This window comes from Echiichthys vipera (genome assembly GCF_963691815.1).
Source record: "Echiichthys vipera genome assembly, chromosome: 7".
NCBI lineage: Eukaryota > Metazoa > Chordata > Actinopteri > Perciformes > Trachinidae > Echiichthys > Echiichthys vipera.
This window is the reverse complement of record NC_139832.1, coordinates 192501-208831: the sequence shown is the minus strand read 5'-3', so window position 1 is coordinate 208831 and position 16331 is coordinate 192501. Positions and strand designations below refer to the sequence as shown.

At 54.2% G+C, this 16331-nt stretch overlaps 1 protein-coding gene across 1 annotated transcript in view; it reads left to right on the top strand.

Annotated features, from left to right (window-relative positions):
* Window positions 1–263: 263 nt before the first annotated feature.
* LOC310949012 (receptor-type tyrosine-protein phosphatase beta-like) overlaps window positions 264–16331 on the top strand; it is a 46115-nt gene continuing 30047 nt past the window's right edge. Inside the window, exons 1-9 of the mRNA XM_083916344.1 lie at window positions 264–399; window positions 2664–5389; window positions 7996–8254; window positions 12681–12992; window positions 13102–13365; window positions 13440–13703; window positions 14798–15076; window positions 15164–15433; window positions 15871–16137. Of these exons, the coding sequence (XP_083772470.1) occupies window positions 348–399; window positions 2664–5389; window positions 7996–8254; window positions 12681–12992; window positions 13102–13365; window positions 13440–13703; window positions 14798–15076; window positions 15164–15433; window positions 15871–16137 (4693 nt within the window). The 5' untranslated portion in view covers window positions 264–347. The remainder of the gene's footprint in view (window positions 400–2663; window positions 5390–7995; window positions 8255–12680; window positions 12993–13101; window positions 13366–13439; window positions 13704–14797; window positions 15077–15163; window positions 15434–15870; window positions 16138–16331) is intronic.

The following is a 16331-nucleotide window of genomic DNA, read 5'->3' as shown; positions in this document are numbered from 1 at the left end:
GGTCTCCCTCAGACCCGGTCCTGCAGGTCTCTCTCAGACCCGGTCCTGCAGGTCTCCCTCAGACCCGGTCCCGTGGACTTCCTGTGGTATTTCCGACTCCTTCACCATGAAACTCACAACAATAGAAGACAGGAAGCTGCGCTCGCACTCTTTCCTGCTCAGGACACGCACTTCCCTTCAGCGCTGAGGCGGACTCTTCTGGAGCCGCAGGGGCAGACCAGGACCAGACCCGACAGGAGCAGACCAGGAGCAGACCAGGAGCAGACCAGGAGCAGGCAGGACCACACAGGACCACACAGGACCAGACCAGGACCAGACCAGGACCACACAGGACCAGAGCCACAAACATGGACCCCTCTGTCCTGCTGGGACTCATCCTGCTCACATCCACATCTGTCTGTAAGTACTGCCCTAAACCAGGACCAGGACCAGGGTAGGGACCACGAACAGGACCTGTGTAGGGACCAGGACCTGTGTAGGGACCAGGTCCAGGACCAGCACCAGGACCTGTGTAAGGACCAGGACCAGGGTAGGGACCACGAACAGGACCTGCGTAGGGACCAGGACCAGGACCTGTGTAGGCACCAGGACCAGGACCTGTGTAGGCACCAGGACCAGGACCTGTGTAGGCACCAGGACCAGGACCAGGACCTGTGTAGGGAGCATTGGTCGTGTTAAATGTGTTTGAACAGAACTTTTCTGTTTGTTTGTTTGTTTGTTTGTTTGTTTGTTTGTTTGTTTGTTTGTTTGTTTGTTTGTTAATGAGCTGAAATTATATTTTGATTAATCTGCAAACAGCTGAGTTCTGATTATAAACGTGCAGAAATGAAATTATATTATATTCTTTTAAATTATTATAATATAAAAGAATATAATCTATTCTTTTATTTTATAATATAATAAATTATGTTATAATATAAAGTTTCTGCCTGAACTCAGAGGAAAGAAGGAAATCAGGAGGCACTTAACGGTCTCCTTTAGTTAACTACACTTAACGGTCTCCTTTAGTTAACTACACTTAACGGTCTCCTTTAGTTAACTACACTTAACGGTCTCCTTTAGTTAACTGCACTTAACGGTCTCCTTTAGTTAACTACACTTAACGGTCTCCTTTAGTTAACTACACTTAACGGTCTCCTTTAGTTAACTACACTTAACGGTCTCCTTTAGTTAACTACACTCAACGGTCTCCTTTAGTTAACTACACTTAAGGGTCTCCTTTTGTTAACTACACTTAACGGTCTCCTTTAGTTAACTACACTTAAGGGTCTCCTTTGGTTAACTACACTTAACGGTCTCCTTCAGTGTCTAACGCTAACTCTTTGTGTAATAACACAGTGAAGTCTTTTATAAACATAAATATAAATGTGAATAAATCTTAATAACAGTGAATAATGTGTTATAAGTGTTAATAACGGCGCGTGTGTCCGCGTGTCTCCTCCGCCGGCTTCCTCGTCTCGTTGACCTCGAGACGTTTGCGTCTCTTCGCTCAGACTCACGTGGTCTTCCTGGGCCGCTGTGACGTCACTAGCCCCGCCCATCAGTGGGCGGGGCCAGGCTGCTCCACGTTCAGTCCTCCGGGTGTCTCTGGGCTAAACCAGCGTTAGCATTGTAGCAACCGTTAGCATTAAACCAACGTTAGCTAAACCAGCATTAGCATTGTAGCAATCGTTAGCATTCAACCAATGTTAGCTAAACCAGCGTTAGCATTCTAGCAACCATTAGCATTAAACCAACGTTAGCTAAACCAGCGTTAGCATTCTAGCAACCATTAGCATTAAACCAACGTTAGCTAAACTAGCGTTAGCATTGTAGCAGCCGTTAGCATTAAACCAACGTTAGCTAAACCAGCGTTAGCATTCTAGCAACCATTAGCATTAAACCAACGTTAGCTAAACCAGCGTTAGGATTCTAGCAACCATTAGCATTAAACCAACGTTAGCTAAACCAGCGTTAGCATTCTAGCAACCATTAGCATTAAACCAACGTTAGCTAAACCAGCGTTAGCATTCTAGCAACCATTAGCATTAAACCAACGTTAGCTAAACTAGCGTTAGCATTGTAGCAGCTGTTAGCATTAAACCAACGTTAGCTAAACCAGCATTAGCATTGTAGCAGCCGTTAGCTGATAAACCTCCATCTTTACGTTTTCTTCTGATCCTGAAACTTTAATTCAACGTTAAAAAGTTCGGAAACTCCGACACGAACAAGAAGAAAGAGGTCAAAGGTCGATTATGATGTTTTTAAAAACTCATTTCCTCTGACCATGAAAGGGCGTGTATGTGACGCTGGGGGGAGGGGCGTACGTCCATCTGAACTTTACCTCTAAGTGAGGGTCAGAGGCTAGCTGTCACTCAAGAGGCCACGCCCCTAATTATTCATAAACCTCAGTGTTGCCATGGAGACCTGGTCTAAACACACAGACCAGAATGTTCTTTGGTCCTTAAACAGTTTTAATGAAGCTGTGGAAACGTGTTTAACATGAAACCTGACGCTGACCCAGCTCCCTGATTGGAGCACACAGGAAGCTGTGGGCGGGGCTTGGTGTGAACAAAGCGACCAAGATGGCCTCTCTGGTGAACGTCTCGCTAGACTGAACACAGCCCTTTATATTTGAGTTTTTCTGCCATTTTGACTCAAGAACGTTTCTCCTTCTTCCTCAGACGCCACCTCTGCCTCCGCCATCTTTTATTCCTCCTCACATGAACCACCGGGACGGTCCAGCACCGCGCTCGCCGTCACCGAGCCCCCCGTCACCGAGCCCCCCATCACAGGTCCCCCCGTCACAGAGCCCCCCATCACCGTCAGTAATGAACGGTTATCAGACGCAGTAAAGACCCACCGGACCACCCGACAGGTCCACGGTTCAGGACCTGACGGGGCTTCGACGTCTGAGGACGCCGTCACCGAACCTCGGACCAGGAGGTCGATGGATCCGGACGCGTCGGCTTCAGTCACAGAGCGTTCAGCTTTAAACAGCAGCCACACCGTCTCCTCCAGTCCGGACCGACCCACAGACCGAACCACAGACCGAACCACAGACCGAACCACGGACCGACCCACAGACCGACCCACAGACCGACCCACAGACCGATCCACAGACCGATCCAAGGACCGACCCACAGACCGATCCACAGACCGACCCACAGACCGAACCACAGACCGACCCACAGACCGACCCACAGACCGAACCACAGACCGAACCACGGACCGACCCACAGACCGACCCACAGACCGACCCACAGACCGATCCACAGACCGATCCAAGGACCGACCCACAGACCGACCCACGGACCGATCCACAGACCGACCCACAGACCGAACCACCGACCGATCCACAGACCGAACCACAGACCGAACCACAGACCGACCCACAGACCGACCCACAGACCGATCCAAGGACCGATCCACAGACCGATCCACAGACCGATCCAAGGACCGATCCACAGACCGATCCACAGACCGATCCAAGGACCGATCCACAGACCGACCCACAGACCGAACCACCGACCGATCCACAGACCGACCCACAGACCGAACCACCGACCGAACCACAGACCGATCCACAGACCGACCCACAGACCGACCCACAGACCGATCCACAGACCGACCCACAGACCGAACCACCGACCGATCCACAGACCGACCCACAGACCGATCGGAGAGTTCGGCAGCTGGAAACGTTTTTCAGCTCAGAACTGAAGCGACGACGTCAGAACACGGAGAAGTTTCCACAGCAGCGTCCTCCGTCACAAAAGTGTCCTCTGAGACCAGCACCACCTCTGAGACCAGCACCACCCCTGAGGTCACTAAGGTCACCCCTGACATCCCCCCTGAGGTCACCCCTGAGGTCACCGCTGACACCACCCCTGAGGTCACCCCTGACACCACCCCTGAGGTCACCCCTGAGGTCACCCCTGAGGTCACCCCTGAGGTCACCCCTGACACCACCCCTGACACCACCCCTGAGGTCACCCCTGAGGTCACCCCTGAGGTCACCCCTGAAGTCACCCCTGAGGTCACCCCTGACACCACCCCTGACACCACCCCTGAGGTCACCCCTGAGGTCACCCCTGACATCCCCCCTGAGGTCACCCCTGAAGTCACCCCTGACACCACCCCTGAGGTCACCCCTGAGGTCACCCCTGACACCACCCCTGAGGTCACCCCTGACACCACCCCTGAGGTCACCCCTGAGGTCACCCCTGAGGTCACCCCTGAGGTCACCCCTGACACCACCCCTGACACCACCCCTGAGGTCACCCCTGAGGTCACCCCTGAGGTCACCCCTGAAGTCACCCCTGAGGTCACCCCTGACACCACCCCTGAGGTCCCCTCTGAGGTCACACCTGAGGTCACCCCTGAGGTCACCCCTGAGGTCTCCCCTGAGGTCACCCCTGAGGTCACCCCTGAGGTCACCCCTGAGGTCACCCCTGAGGTCCCCTCTGAGGTCACCCCTGAGGTCATCACTGACACCACCCCTGAGGTCATCACTGAGGTCACCCCTGAGGTCACCCCTGAGGTCACCCCTGAGGTCACCCCTGAGGTCACCCCTGACACCACCCCTGAGGTCCCCTCTGAGGTCACCCCTGAGGTCATCACTGAGGTCACCCCTGAGGTCACCCCTGAGGTCACCCCTGACACCACCCCTGAGGTCACCCCTGAGGTCACCCCTGAGGTCACCCCTGAGGTCACCCCTGAGGTCACCCCTGAGGTCACCTCTGAGGTCACTGCTGACAAGAACCTTGCTCCGGCATCCACCACTGCTACACCTCCACCTACGACTGCTCACGTACCTTCAACCGCCAATGTGTCGCCTACATCCATCATGGAGACGCGTCCACCATCGGCCCCCCCATCGACCTTTTCCCAAACCTCACCCACAGTTACCACGACTCTGCTGACGGTCACATCCAGCACCAGCACTGACGGTGCTCTAACACCCGGGGTGGAGTCTACGGCAAGGATCCCCACCTCCACTCCAACAACACCACCTACAAGTCCGACACACATCCCTACAACCACAACCAAACCCACAACCACCCCTACAACCACCACCACCCCTACAACCAAACCCACCACCACCACCACCTCCCCTACAACCAAACCCACCACCACCACCACCACCACCCCTACAACCACAACCAAACCCACCACCACCACCACCCCTACAACCAAACCCACCACCACCACCACCACCACCCCTACAACCACAACCACCCCCACCACCACCACCCCTACAACCAAACCCACCACCACCACCACCCCTACAACCACAACCATCACAACAACCAGAATCCAAACCAGTCCACCCAGAACAACCTCGACTCCTCCGACGACTACAACTGCACCTGAAACCACGACTTCAGGACCAGCGTCCACTCAACATGTGAGTTAGTTTACATTTGAATCTCTGTGCTGATTTTATTTTGTTGTTGGGAAAAACTGTGTTCTCCTGGTTCCTGCTCCGTGTGTGAACACAGACGTGTGTTCTCCTGGTTCCTGCTCCGTGTGTGAACACAGACGTGCGTTCTCCTGGTTCCTGCTCCGTGTGTGAACACAGACGTGTGTTCTCCTGGTTCCTGCTCCGTGTGTGAACACAGACGTGTGTTCTCCTGGTTCCTGCTCCGTGTGTGAACACAGACGTGTGTTCTCCTGGTTCCTGCTCCGTGTGTGAACACAGACGTGTGTTCTCCTGGTTCCTGCTCCGTGTGTGAACACAGACGTGTGTTCTCCTGGTTCCTGCTCCGTGTGTGTGAACACAGACGTGCGTTCTCCTGGTTCCTGCTCCGTGTGTGAACACAGACGTGCGTTCTCCTGCTTCCTGCTCCGTGTGTGAACACAGACGTGTGTTCTCCTGGTTCCTGCTCCGTGTGTGAACACAGACGTGCGTTCTCCTGGTTCCTGCTCCGTGTGTGAACACAGACGTGTGTTCTCCTGGTTCCTGCTCCGTGTGTGAACACAGACGTGTGTTCTCCTGGTTCCTGCTCCGTGTGTGAACACAGACGTGCGTTCTCCTGGTTCCTGCTCCGTGTGTGAACACAGACGTGTGTTCTCCTGGTTCCTGCTCCGTGTGTGAACACAGACGTGTGTTCTCCTGGTTCCTGCTCCGTGTGTGAACACAGACGTGTGTTCTCCTGGTTCCTGCTCCGTGTGTGAACACAGACGTGTGTTCTCCTGGTTCCTGCTCCGTGTGTGAACACAGACGTGCGTTCTCCTGGTTCCTGCTCCGTGTGTGAACACAGACGTGTGTTCTCCTGGTTCCTGCTCCGTGTGTGAACACAGACGTGCGTTCTCCTGGTTCCTGCTCCGTGTGTGAACACAGACGTGTGTTCTCCTGGTTCCTGCTCCGTGTGTGAACACAGACGTGTGTTCTCCTGCACCCAACAACAGGCAACCCTGGCAACCAGCCTACAGTAGCTGCACCCAACAACAGGCAACCCTGGCAGCCAGCAACGCCCAACGCTATTGGCTGCTGCCATGGAAACACAACGGGACAGGAAGTCAAACATTCAAATTTTCATTCAGACTAAAAATAGTTTTTACTTTGATTCTGTTTTTATTAAAATTTCACTTTAATAAAGATTCAGCCTTTAATCATCAGCTGTTCCTCGTAGACGTTTCCATTATCGGCGCTCTCTGCTGGACGGGGCGCTGCTTCCTGATTGGATGACTCTGGTAACAATAGTCGGCCGTGGCTGACGGAGCCGAAGGTCACCAGAGAAAGTCTGAGGCAGCAGGAAGGAAGTGCTGCGTTGCTGCTGCGCCTCCGCTGACAGCGCTCACACTTTACACGCTGTGATGAAGGTGACGGAGGAACCATGTGATGGAGTCAGAGCGAGCCTGAGAGGAGGAGGAGGGGCACATGTGGAGCGGTCCAATCAAACCCTGGGCATGTGCTGCTCCTCTGGAGACGCTCCTCTGGGGACGCTCCTCTGGGGACGCACCTCTGGGGACGCTCCTCTGGAGACGCTCCTCTGGGGACGCACCTCTGGGGACGCTCCTCTGGAGACGCTCCTCTGGGGACGCTCCTCTGGGGACGCTCCTCTGGGGACGCACATCTGGGGACGCACCTCTGGGGACGCTCCTCTGGGGACGCTCCTCTGGGGACGCTCCTCTGGAGACGCTCCTCTGAGGACGCTCCTCTGGGGACGCTCCTCTGGAGACGCTCCTCTGGGGACGCTCCTCTGGAGACGCTCCTCTGGGGACGCTCCTCTGGGGACGCTCCTCTGGGGACGCTCCTCTGGGGACGCTCCTCTGGGGACGCACCTCTGGAGACGCTCCTCTGGGGTAGCACCTCTGGGGACGCTCCTCTGGGGACGCACCTCTGGGGACGCTCCTCTGGGGACGCTCCTCTGGGGACGCACCTCTGGAGACGCTCCTCTGGAGACGCTCCTCAGGGGACGCACCTCTGGGGACGCTCCTCTGGGGACGCACCTCTGGGGACGCTCCTCTGGGGACGCACCTCTGGGGACGCACCTCTGGGGACGCTCCTCTGGGGACGCTCCTCTGGGGACGCTCCTCTGGAGACGCACCTCTGGAGACGCTCCTCTGGGGACGCTCCTCTGGAGACGCTCCTCTGGGGACGCTCCTCTGGGGACGCACCTGTGGGGACGCTCCTCTGGGGACGCACCTGTGGGGACGCTCCTCTGGGGACGCACCTCTGAGGACGCTCCTCTGGGGACGCACCTCTGGAGACGCTCCTCTGGGGACGCTCCTCTGGGGACGCACCTGCGGGGACGCTCCTCTGGGGACGCTCCTCTGGGGACGCTCCTCTGGGGACGCACCTGCGGGGACGCACCTCTGGGGACGCTCCTCTGGGGACGCACCACAGCGTGCTGGGTGCTTTTATTTTGGAGGGTCGGCGAGGCGAGTTTCCTGATGTGGTTTTGTTTCTGAACCTCAACAGAAGAATAATGTGTTGTGTTAGTTTTGTTATTATTTCGTCCTCTGTGAGTCCAGGCTCACCTGTGGTGATGTCACTTCCTGTTCCAGGCTCCCCGCTGCTCGGTGAAGGTCACGGAGGTCAGGGCGAGCTCCAGGGCGGTCGTGGTGGCGTTGAGCTCGGCCGCTCCCTCCTGCAGCTTGGTCCTGCTGACCGACAGCTCCTCTGACCCAGCTCGCTGTGACCCCGATGGAGAGGCCCCGAACACCTTCAGCTGCCAGCTCTCAGGTCTGGACCCCGGGACTCTGTACCGGCTAACGGCGCTTTCAGAGACGGACGGAGAGAGGAGCACGACCACGGTCCGCACAGGTGAGACGCACAGACTTCAGTGTCCTCTAGGAGCATAAACGTGTGCTAAAGTGTCCTCTAGGAGCATAAACGTGTGCTAAAGTGTCCTCTAGGAGCATAAACGTGTGTTAAAGTGTCCTCTAGGAGCATAAACGTGTGTTAAAGTGTCCTCTAGGAGCATGAACGTGTGTTAAAGTGTCCTCTAGGAGCATAAACGTGTGCTAAAGTGTCCTCTAGGAGCATAAACGTGTGCTAAAGTGTCCTCTAGGAGCATAAACGTGTGTTAAAGTGTCCTCTAGGAGCATAAACGTGTGCTAAAGTGTCCTCTAGGAGCATAAACGTGTGCTAAAGTGTCCTCTAGGAGCATAAACGTGTGTTAAAGTGTCCTCTAGGAGCATAAACGTGTGTTAAAGTGTCCTCTAGGAGCATAAACGTGTGTTAAAGTGTCCTCTAGGAGCATAAACGTGTGTTAAAGTGTCCTCTAGGAGCATAAACGTGTGTTAAAGTGTCCTCTAGGAGCATAAACGTGTGTTAAAGTGTCCTCTAGGAGCATAAACGTGTGTTAAAGTGTCCTCTAGGAGCATAAACGTGTGCTAAAGTGTCCTCTAGGAGCATAAACGTGTGTTAAAGTGTCCTCTAGGAGCATAAACGTGTGTTAAAGTGTCCTCTAGGAGCATAAACGTGTGCTAAAGTGTCATCTAGGAGCATAAACGTGTGTTAAAGTGTCCTCTAGGAGCATAAACGTGTGTTAAAGTGTCCTCTAGGAGCATAAACGTGTGTTAAAGTGTCCTCTAGGAGCATAAACGTGTGTTAAAGTGTCCTCTAGGAGCATAAACGTGTGCTAAAGTGTCCTCTAGGAGCATAAACGTGTGTTAAAGTGTCCTCTAGGAGCATAAACGTGTGTTAAAGTGTCCTCTAGGAGCATAAACGTGTGCTAAAGTGTCCTCTAGGAGCATAAACGTGTGTTAAAGTGTCCTCTAGGAGCATAAACGTGAGTTAAAGTGTCCTCTAGGAGCATAAACGTGTGCTAAAGTGTCCTCTAGGAGCATAAACGTGTGCTAAAGTGTCCTCTAGGAGCATAAACGTGTGTTAAAGTGTCCTCTAGGAGCATAAACGTGAGTTAAAGTGTCCTCTAGGAGCATAAACGTGAGTTAAAGTGTCCTCTAGGAGCATAAACGTGTGCTAAAGTGTCCTCTAGGAGCATAAACGTGTGTTAAAGTGTCCTCTAGGAGCATGAACGAGTGTTAAAGTGTCCTCTAGGAGCATAAACGTGTGCTAAAGTGTCCTCTAGGAGCATAAACGTGAGTTAAAGTGTCCTCTAGGAGCATAAACGTGTGCTAAAGTGTCCTCTAGGAGCATAAACGTGTGTTAAAGTGTCCTCTAGGAGCATAAACGTGTGTTAAAGTGTCCTCTAGGAGCATAAACGTGAGTTAAAGTGTCCTCTAGGAGCATAAACGTGTGCTAAAGTGTCCTCTAGGAGCATAAACGTGTGTTAAAGTGTCCTCTAGGAGCATAAACGTGTGTTAGTGTCCTCTAGGAGCATAAACGTGTGCTAAAGTGTCCTCTAGGAGCATAAACGTGTGTTAAAGTGTCCTCTAGGAGCATAAACGTGTGCTAAAGTGTCCTCTAGGAGCATAAACGTGTGTTAAAGTGTCCTCTAGGAGCATAAACGTGTGCTAAAGTGTCCTCTAGGAGCATAAACGTGTGTTAAAGTGTCCTCTAGGAGCATAAACGTGTGTTAAAGTGTCCTCTAGGAGCATAAACGTGTGCTAAAGTGTCCTCTAGGAGCATAAACGTGTGTTAAAGTGTCCTCTAGGAGCATAAACGTGTGCTAAAGTGTCCTCTAGGAGCATAAACGTGTGTTAAAGTGTCCTCTAGGAGCATAAATGTGTGTTAAAGTGTCCTCTAGGAGCATAAACGTGTGTTAAAGTGTCCTCTAGGAGCATAAACGTGTGTTAAAGTGTCCTCTAGGAGCATAAATGTGTGCTAAAGTGTCCTCTAGGAGCATAAACGTGTGTTAAAGTGTCCTCTAGGAGCATAAACGTGTGTTAGTGTCCTCTAGGAGCATAAACGTGTGTTAAAGTGTCCTCTAGGAGCATAAACGTGAGTTAAAGTGTCCTCTAGGAGCATAAACGTGTGTTAAAGTGTCCTCTAGGAGCATAAACGTGTGTTAAAGTGTCCTCTAGGAGCATAAACGTGTGTTAGTGTCCTCTAGGAGCATAAACGTGTGTTAAAGTGTCCTCTAGGAGCATAAATGTGTGCTAAAGTGTCCTCTAGGAGCATAAACGTGTGTTAAAGTGTCCTCTAGGAGCATAAACGTGTGCTAAAGTGTCCTCTAGGAGCATAAACGTGTGCTAAAGTGTCCTCTAGGAGACTAAACGTGTGTTAAAGTGTCCTCTAGGAGCATAAACGTGTGCTAAAGTGTCCTCTAGGAGCATAAACGTGAGTTAAAGTGTCCTCTAGGAGCCTAAACGTGTGTTAAAGTGTCCTCTAGGAGCATAAACGTGTGTTAAAGTGTCCTCTAGGAGCATAAACGTGTGCTAAAGTGTCCTCTAGGAGCATAAACGTGTGTTAAAGTGTCCTCTAGGAGCATAAATGTGCTAAAGTGTCCTCTAGGAGCATAAACGTGTGTTAAAGTGTCCTCTAGGAGCATAAACGTGTGTTAAAGTGTCCTCTAGGAGCATAAATGTGCTAAAGTGTCCTCTAGGAGCATAAACGTGTGTTAAAGTGTCCTCTAGGAGCATAGACGTGTGCTAAAGTGTCCTCTAGGAGCATAAACGTGTGTTAAAGTGTCCTCTAGGAGCATAAACGTGTGTTAAAGTGTCCTCTAGGAGCATAAACGTGTGCTAAAGTGTCCTCTAGGAGCATAAACGTGTGTTAAAGTGTCCTCTAGGAGCATAAACGTGTGCTAAAGTGTCCTCTAGGAGCATAAACGTGTGCTAAAGTGTCCTCTAGGAGCATAAACGTGTGCTAAAGTGTCCTCTAGGAGCATAAACATGTGCTAAAGTGTCCTCTAGGAGCATAAACGTGTGTTAAAGTGTCCTCTAGGAGCATAAACGTGTGTTAAAGTGTCCTCTAGGAGCATAAACGTGTGTTAAAGTGTCCTCTAGGAGCATAAACGTGTGTTAAAGTGTCCTCTAGGAGCATAAACGTGTGTTAAAGTGTCCTCTAGGAGCATAAACGTGTGTTAAAGTGTCCTCTAGGAGCATAAACGTGTGCTAAAGTGTCCTCTAGGAGCATAAACGTGTGTTAAAGTGTCCTCTAGGAGCATAAACGTGTGTTAAAGTGTCCTCTAGGAGCATAAACGTGTGTTAAAGTGTCCTCTAGGAGCATAAACGTGTGTTAAAGTCACCCGGCGACTGTTGCCGCAGGTGAGCGAGGAGCTCCGGTGTCAGCTCGAGTCTTCAGAGGAACAGTTCAGTTCCTTTAAAACAATGTTATCAACCTTCAACATCTCTGCACAGGATACACACACACACACACACACACACACACACACTCACACACACACACACACACACGCACACACACACACACACACACTCACACACACACACACACACACACACACACACGCACACACACGCACACACGCAGTGCTTGGATCCACGCGTACGCTCACTTTGATACGTCTGAATGTTTTTGTGCGTACGTCAGTTTCTGGATTCTAGCGTTCGCCAGGTTTCAGTCCACGCAAGTCTCTCCTACTGGAGCCCCACGCAGGCCCCTCACCCTCACTGCCCCCCCTGCAGCAGCGCCCCGACCCCAGAGGGTCCTCCTGTGAGTGGGGGGGGGGGAGGGCCCACAGGATGGAGAGGGGGGAGGGGCCTCATTCGTCCGTAGAGTCTTTGTGAGGCGTTCTTAGTCCGGCCCCTCGCCTGAGACCACTCTGCCATGGGAGACCAGGAGCACCAGGGTCCAGACCACAGCCCTCAGGGTCACAGGGACTCAGACCTGAACCACCATGAGGGGACGGGTCCAGACCACAGCCCTCAGGGTCACAGGGACTCAGACCTGAACCACCATGAGGGGACGGGTCCAGACCACAGCCCTCAGGGTCACAGGGACTCAGACCTGAACCACCATGAGGGGACGGGTCCAGACCACAGCCCTCAGGGTCACAGGGACTCAGACCTGAACCACCATGAGGGGACGGGTCCAGACCACAGCCCTCAGGGTCACAGGGACTCAGACCTGAACCACCATGAGGGGACGGGTCCAGACCACAGCCCTCAGGTTCACAGGGACTCAGACCTGAACCACCATGAGGGGGCGGGTCCCTGAGAGGTGTTTGTATTCATGTGTGTTTACGTTCATGTGTACGTGAGTGTGTGATGGTTCAGTGCAGTCATCAGCTGGTGTCTGTGATCTCTGTTTGAATGTGGACCCGGTCCCCTGGAGTGGTTCCTGTCACAGCTCCATCTGAACCTCTTCTGTCCTGTCTCAGACCCAGTCGGTCCGGCTCGGGTGGACGTCCAGCTGGACCCGGTTCAGGCTCAGTTCTGGAGCCCGTCTGCGGTCAACGGTGGGTCTCCGGGTCTGCGGGTCTCCTGGTCCCGTTCTGCTGGTCACGTGGACTGGTACGATGTGACCCTGCAGGACTCCAGCTCCGGATCCACCCGCAGGACCAGGGTCTCGGCCTCTGCAGCCCCCCGGTCTGGATTCAGCTCCCTGGTCCCCGGGACTCAGTACACCGTCAGCGTGGTCGCTGCAGCCGGGAACAAGAGCGCTCCAGCCGTCCAAGCGACCGCCGCCACAGGTGAGACCCGTCCAACGCCAGATTTACCGAGTCGTCTCAGAGCAGCGACCCGTCAGAACCAAGGATTCATGATCACAAAGGGTTTTACCAAAACCTCTCTGTCCTGCAGCTCCGTCGCCCGTCGGCGGCCTGCGGGTGGCGTCCCCGTCCTCAGGCAGCCTCAGCGTGTCCTGGAAGGTGGGTCCGGGCAGAACCGAGCGGCTCAGGGTTCTGCTGGCGGATCAGGACCAGGTTGTGCTGAAGAACGTCACTCTGACGGATGCAGCGACCTCCGCCCAGCTGGACGGCCTCCAGCCCGGGACCCTGTACACCGTCACCGTGGTAACGGAGGCCGTCGGCCTGCAGAGCTCCGCCTCTGAACGCGCCGTCACAGGTAGATGTTCTGGGATGTTCTCAGAGGTCCAGGCCTCTGCGGTCCACCCTGCCCTCACCCGTCTCTCCCTTCAGTCCCAGCTCCGGTCTCACACCTGCGGCTGGAACACAACGGCAGCTCGGACAGGCTCCAGGCCTCCTGGGGGGCCCCTGAGGGGGGTGTGGACCTCTACCTGCTGACCCTGTCCGCTCCGGGGTCCAGTCCCCAGGAGCGCCGCCTGCCTCCCAACATCACCCAGGTCTCCTTCCAGGGTCTGACCCCCGGGCGACGCTACCAGCTGAGCGCCAGGACGACCGCCGGAGGACGGAGCTCAGAGGCCAGGACCAGCAGGAGGACAGGTACCGCTGTCTCACCATGGTTCCCCGTCACGTCTCTGTGTCTTTGTTCTAACGATGGTTCCCCGTCACGTCTCAGTGTCTTTGTTCTAACGATGGTACCCCGTCACGTCTCAGTCTTTGTTCTAACGATGGTTCCCCGTCATGTCTCAGTGTCTTTGTTCTAACGATGGTTCCCCGTCACGTCTCAGTCTGTCTTTGTTCTAACGATGGTTCCCCGTCATGTCTCAGTGTCTTTGTTCTAACGATGGTTCCCCGTCACGTCTCAGTCTCTTTGTTCTAACGATGGTTCCCCGTCACGTCTCAGTGTCTTTGTTCTAACGATGGTTCCCCGTCACGTCTCAGTCTTTGTTCTAACGATGGTTCCCCGTCATGTCTCAGTCTTTGTTCTAACGATGGTTCCCCGTCACGTCTCAGTGTCTTTGTTCTAACGATGGTTCCCCGTCATGTCTCAGTGTCTTTGTTCTAACGATGGTTCCCCGTCATGTCTCAGTGTCTTTGTTCTAACGATGGTTCCCCGTCATGTCTCAGTCTCTTTGTTCTAACGATGGTTCCCCGTCACGTCTCAGTCTTTGTTCTAACGATGGTTCCCCGTCATGTCTCAGTCTCTTTGTTCTAACGATGGTTCCCCGTCATGTCTCAGTCTCTTTGTTCTAACGATGGTTCCCCGTCATGTCTCAGTCTTTGTTCTAACGATGGTTCCCCGTCATGTCTCAGTGTCTTTGTTCTAACGATGGTTCCCCGTCATGTCTCAGTCTCTTTGTGCTAACGATGGTTCCCCGTCATGTCTCAGTCTCTTTGTTCTAACGATGGTTCCCCGTCATGTCTCAGTCTTTGTTCTAACGATGGTTCCCCGTCATGTCTCAGTGTCTTTGTTCTAACGATGGTTCCCCGTCATGTCTCAGTCTCTTTGTGCTAACGATGGTTCCCCGTCATGTCTCAGTCTGTCTTTGTTCTAACGATGGTTCCCCGTCATGTCTCAGTGTCTTTGTTCTAACGATGGTTCCCCGTCATGTCTCAGTCTCTTTGTTCTAACGATGGTTCCCCGTCATGTCTCAGTGTCTTTGTTCTAACGATGGTTCCCCGTCCCGTCTCAGTCCCTCAGCCCGTCTCGTCTCTCTCCATGGCGTCCCTCGGCGGCGGCGGCGGGACCCTGAGGCTCAGCTGGTCGCCGCCCGGAGGAGACTGGGAGAACTACGGCGTCCTGCTGTGGAACGGTTCTGCGGTTCTGGAGAACCGGACCCTGGGTAAACTGAGCCGGGAGCACGTGTTCTCTGTCCCGGGCCTCGGCCTGGTGCCGGGTCGACTCTACAGGGCCGAGGTCACGGTGCACAGCGGCCTTCTGGGTAATACGGCGCGCTGCCACGGAGGACTGGGTGAGTGCACGCGTCACTGTTTCCTGTGTGACGTCAGAGAGACAGGAAACACTTCATCACATGATCATTAACGTTCCTTTACTGCAGCGCCGCGTGCCGTGCAGCAGCTGCTCGTCCGTCACGCCGATGAAGGCGCCCTGAGCGTCCGGTGGAGCCGCCCGCCGGGTGAGTGGGACGGTGTCACGGCGGGCCTCAGACAGGCGGACGCTGCCGGCGTGGCCGAGGCCCAGAGGATCCTCCCCTGGGACGCCACAGACTGCACCTTCAACGGCCTCACCTCAGGGCGCCGCTACACCGTCACCGTGACGACACACAGCGGCAACCTGAGCAGCTCCGCCTCCGTGACGGCACGGACCAGTACGTCACAGTCACGCTAACGCTAACGCTAACGTGTGTGTGTTTCATTTACACCAGTGACTAAACGTGTGTGTGTGTCCCTGTGTGTGTGTGTGTCCCTGTGTGTGTGTGTGTGTGTGTGTGTGTGTGTGTCCCTGTGTGTGTGTGTGTGTGTGTGTCCCTGTGTGTGTGTGTGTGTGTGTGTGTGTATCTGTGTGTGTGTGTGTGCGTGTGTGTGTGTGTCTGTGTGTGTGTGTGTGTCCCTGTGTGTGTGTGTGTGTGTGCGTGTGTCTGTGTGTGTGTGTCTGTGTGTGTGTGTGTGTGTGTGTGTGTGTCTGTGTGTGTGTGTGTGTGTGTGTGTGTGTGTGAGTGTGTGTGTGTGTCTGTGTGTGTGTGTGTGTGTGTGTGTGTGTGTGTGTGTGTGTGTGTGTGTGTGTGTGTGTGTGTGTGTGTGTCAGCTCCGGCTCAGGTGCGCGGGCTGCAGGTGTGTGACCGCGGCAGCACCGACAGCCTGCGGGCGCAGTGGGAGCGCGCTCCCGGGGACCTGGACTCGTACGGCGTCCTGCTCGTTCACGACAGCAGCGTCATCAAGAACGAGAGCGTGGACGCGCACGCCACCGCCGTCACGTTCCACGGGCTCAGGCCCGGCGCCCTCTACCGGGTGGTGCTGACCACGGTCCGGGCCGGGCACGCGTCCAGACAGACGGTGGCAGAGGGACGCACCAGTAAGAACACACACACACACACACAGGGACACACACACACACACACAGGGACACACACACACACACACACACAGGGACACACACACACACAGGGATACACACACACACAGACACACACACACACACACACACAGGGACACACACACACACAGACACACACACACACACACACACACACACGCACACACGCACAC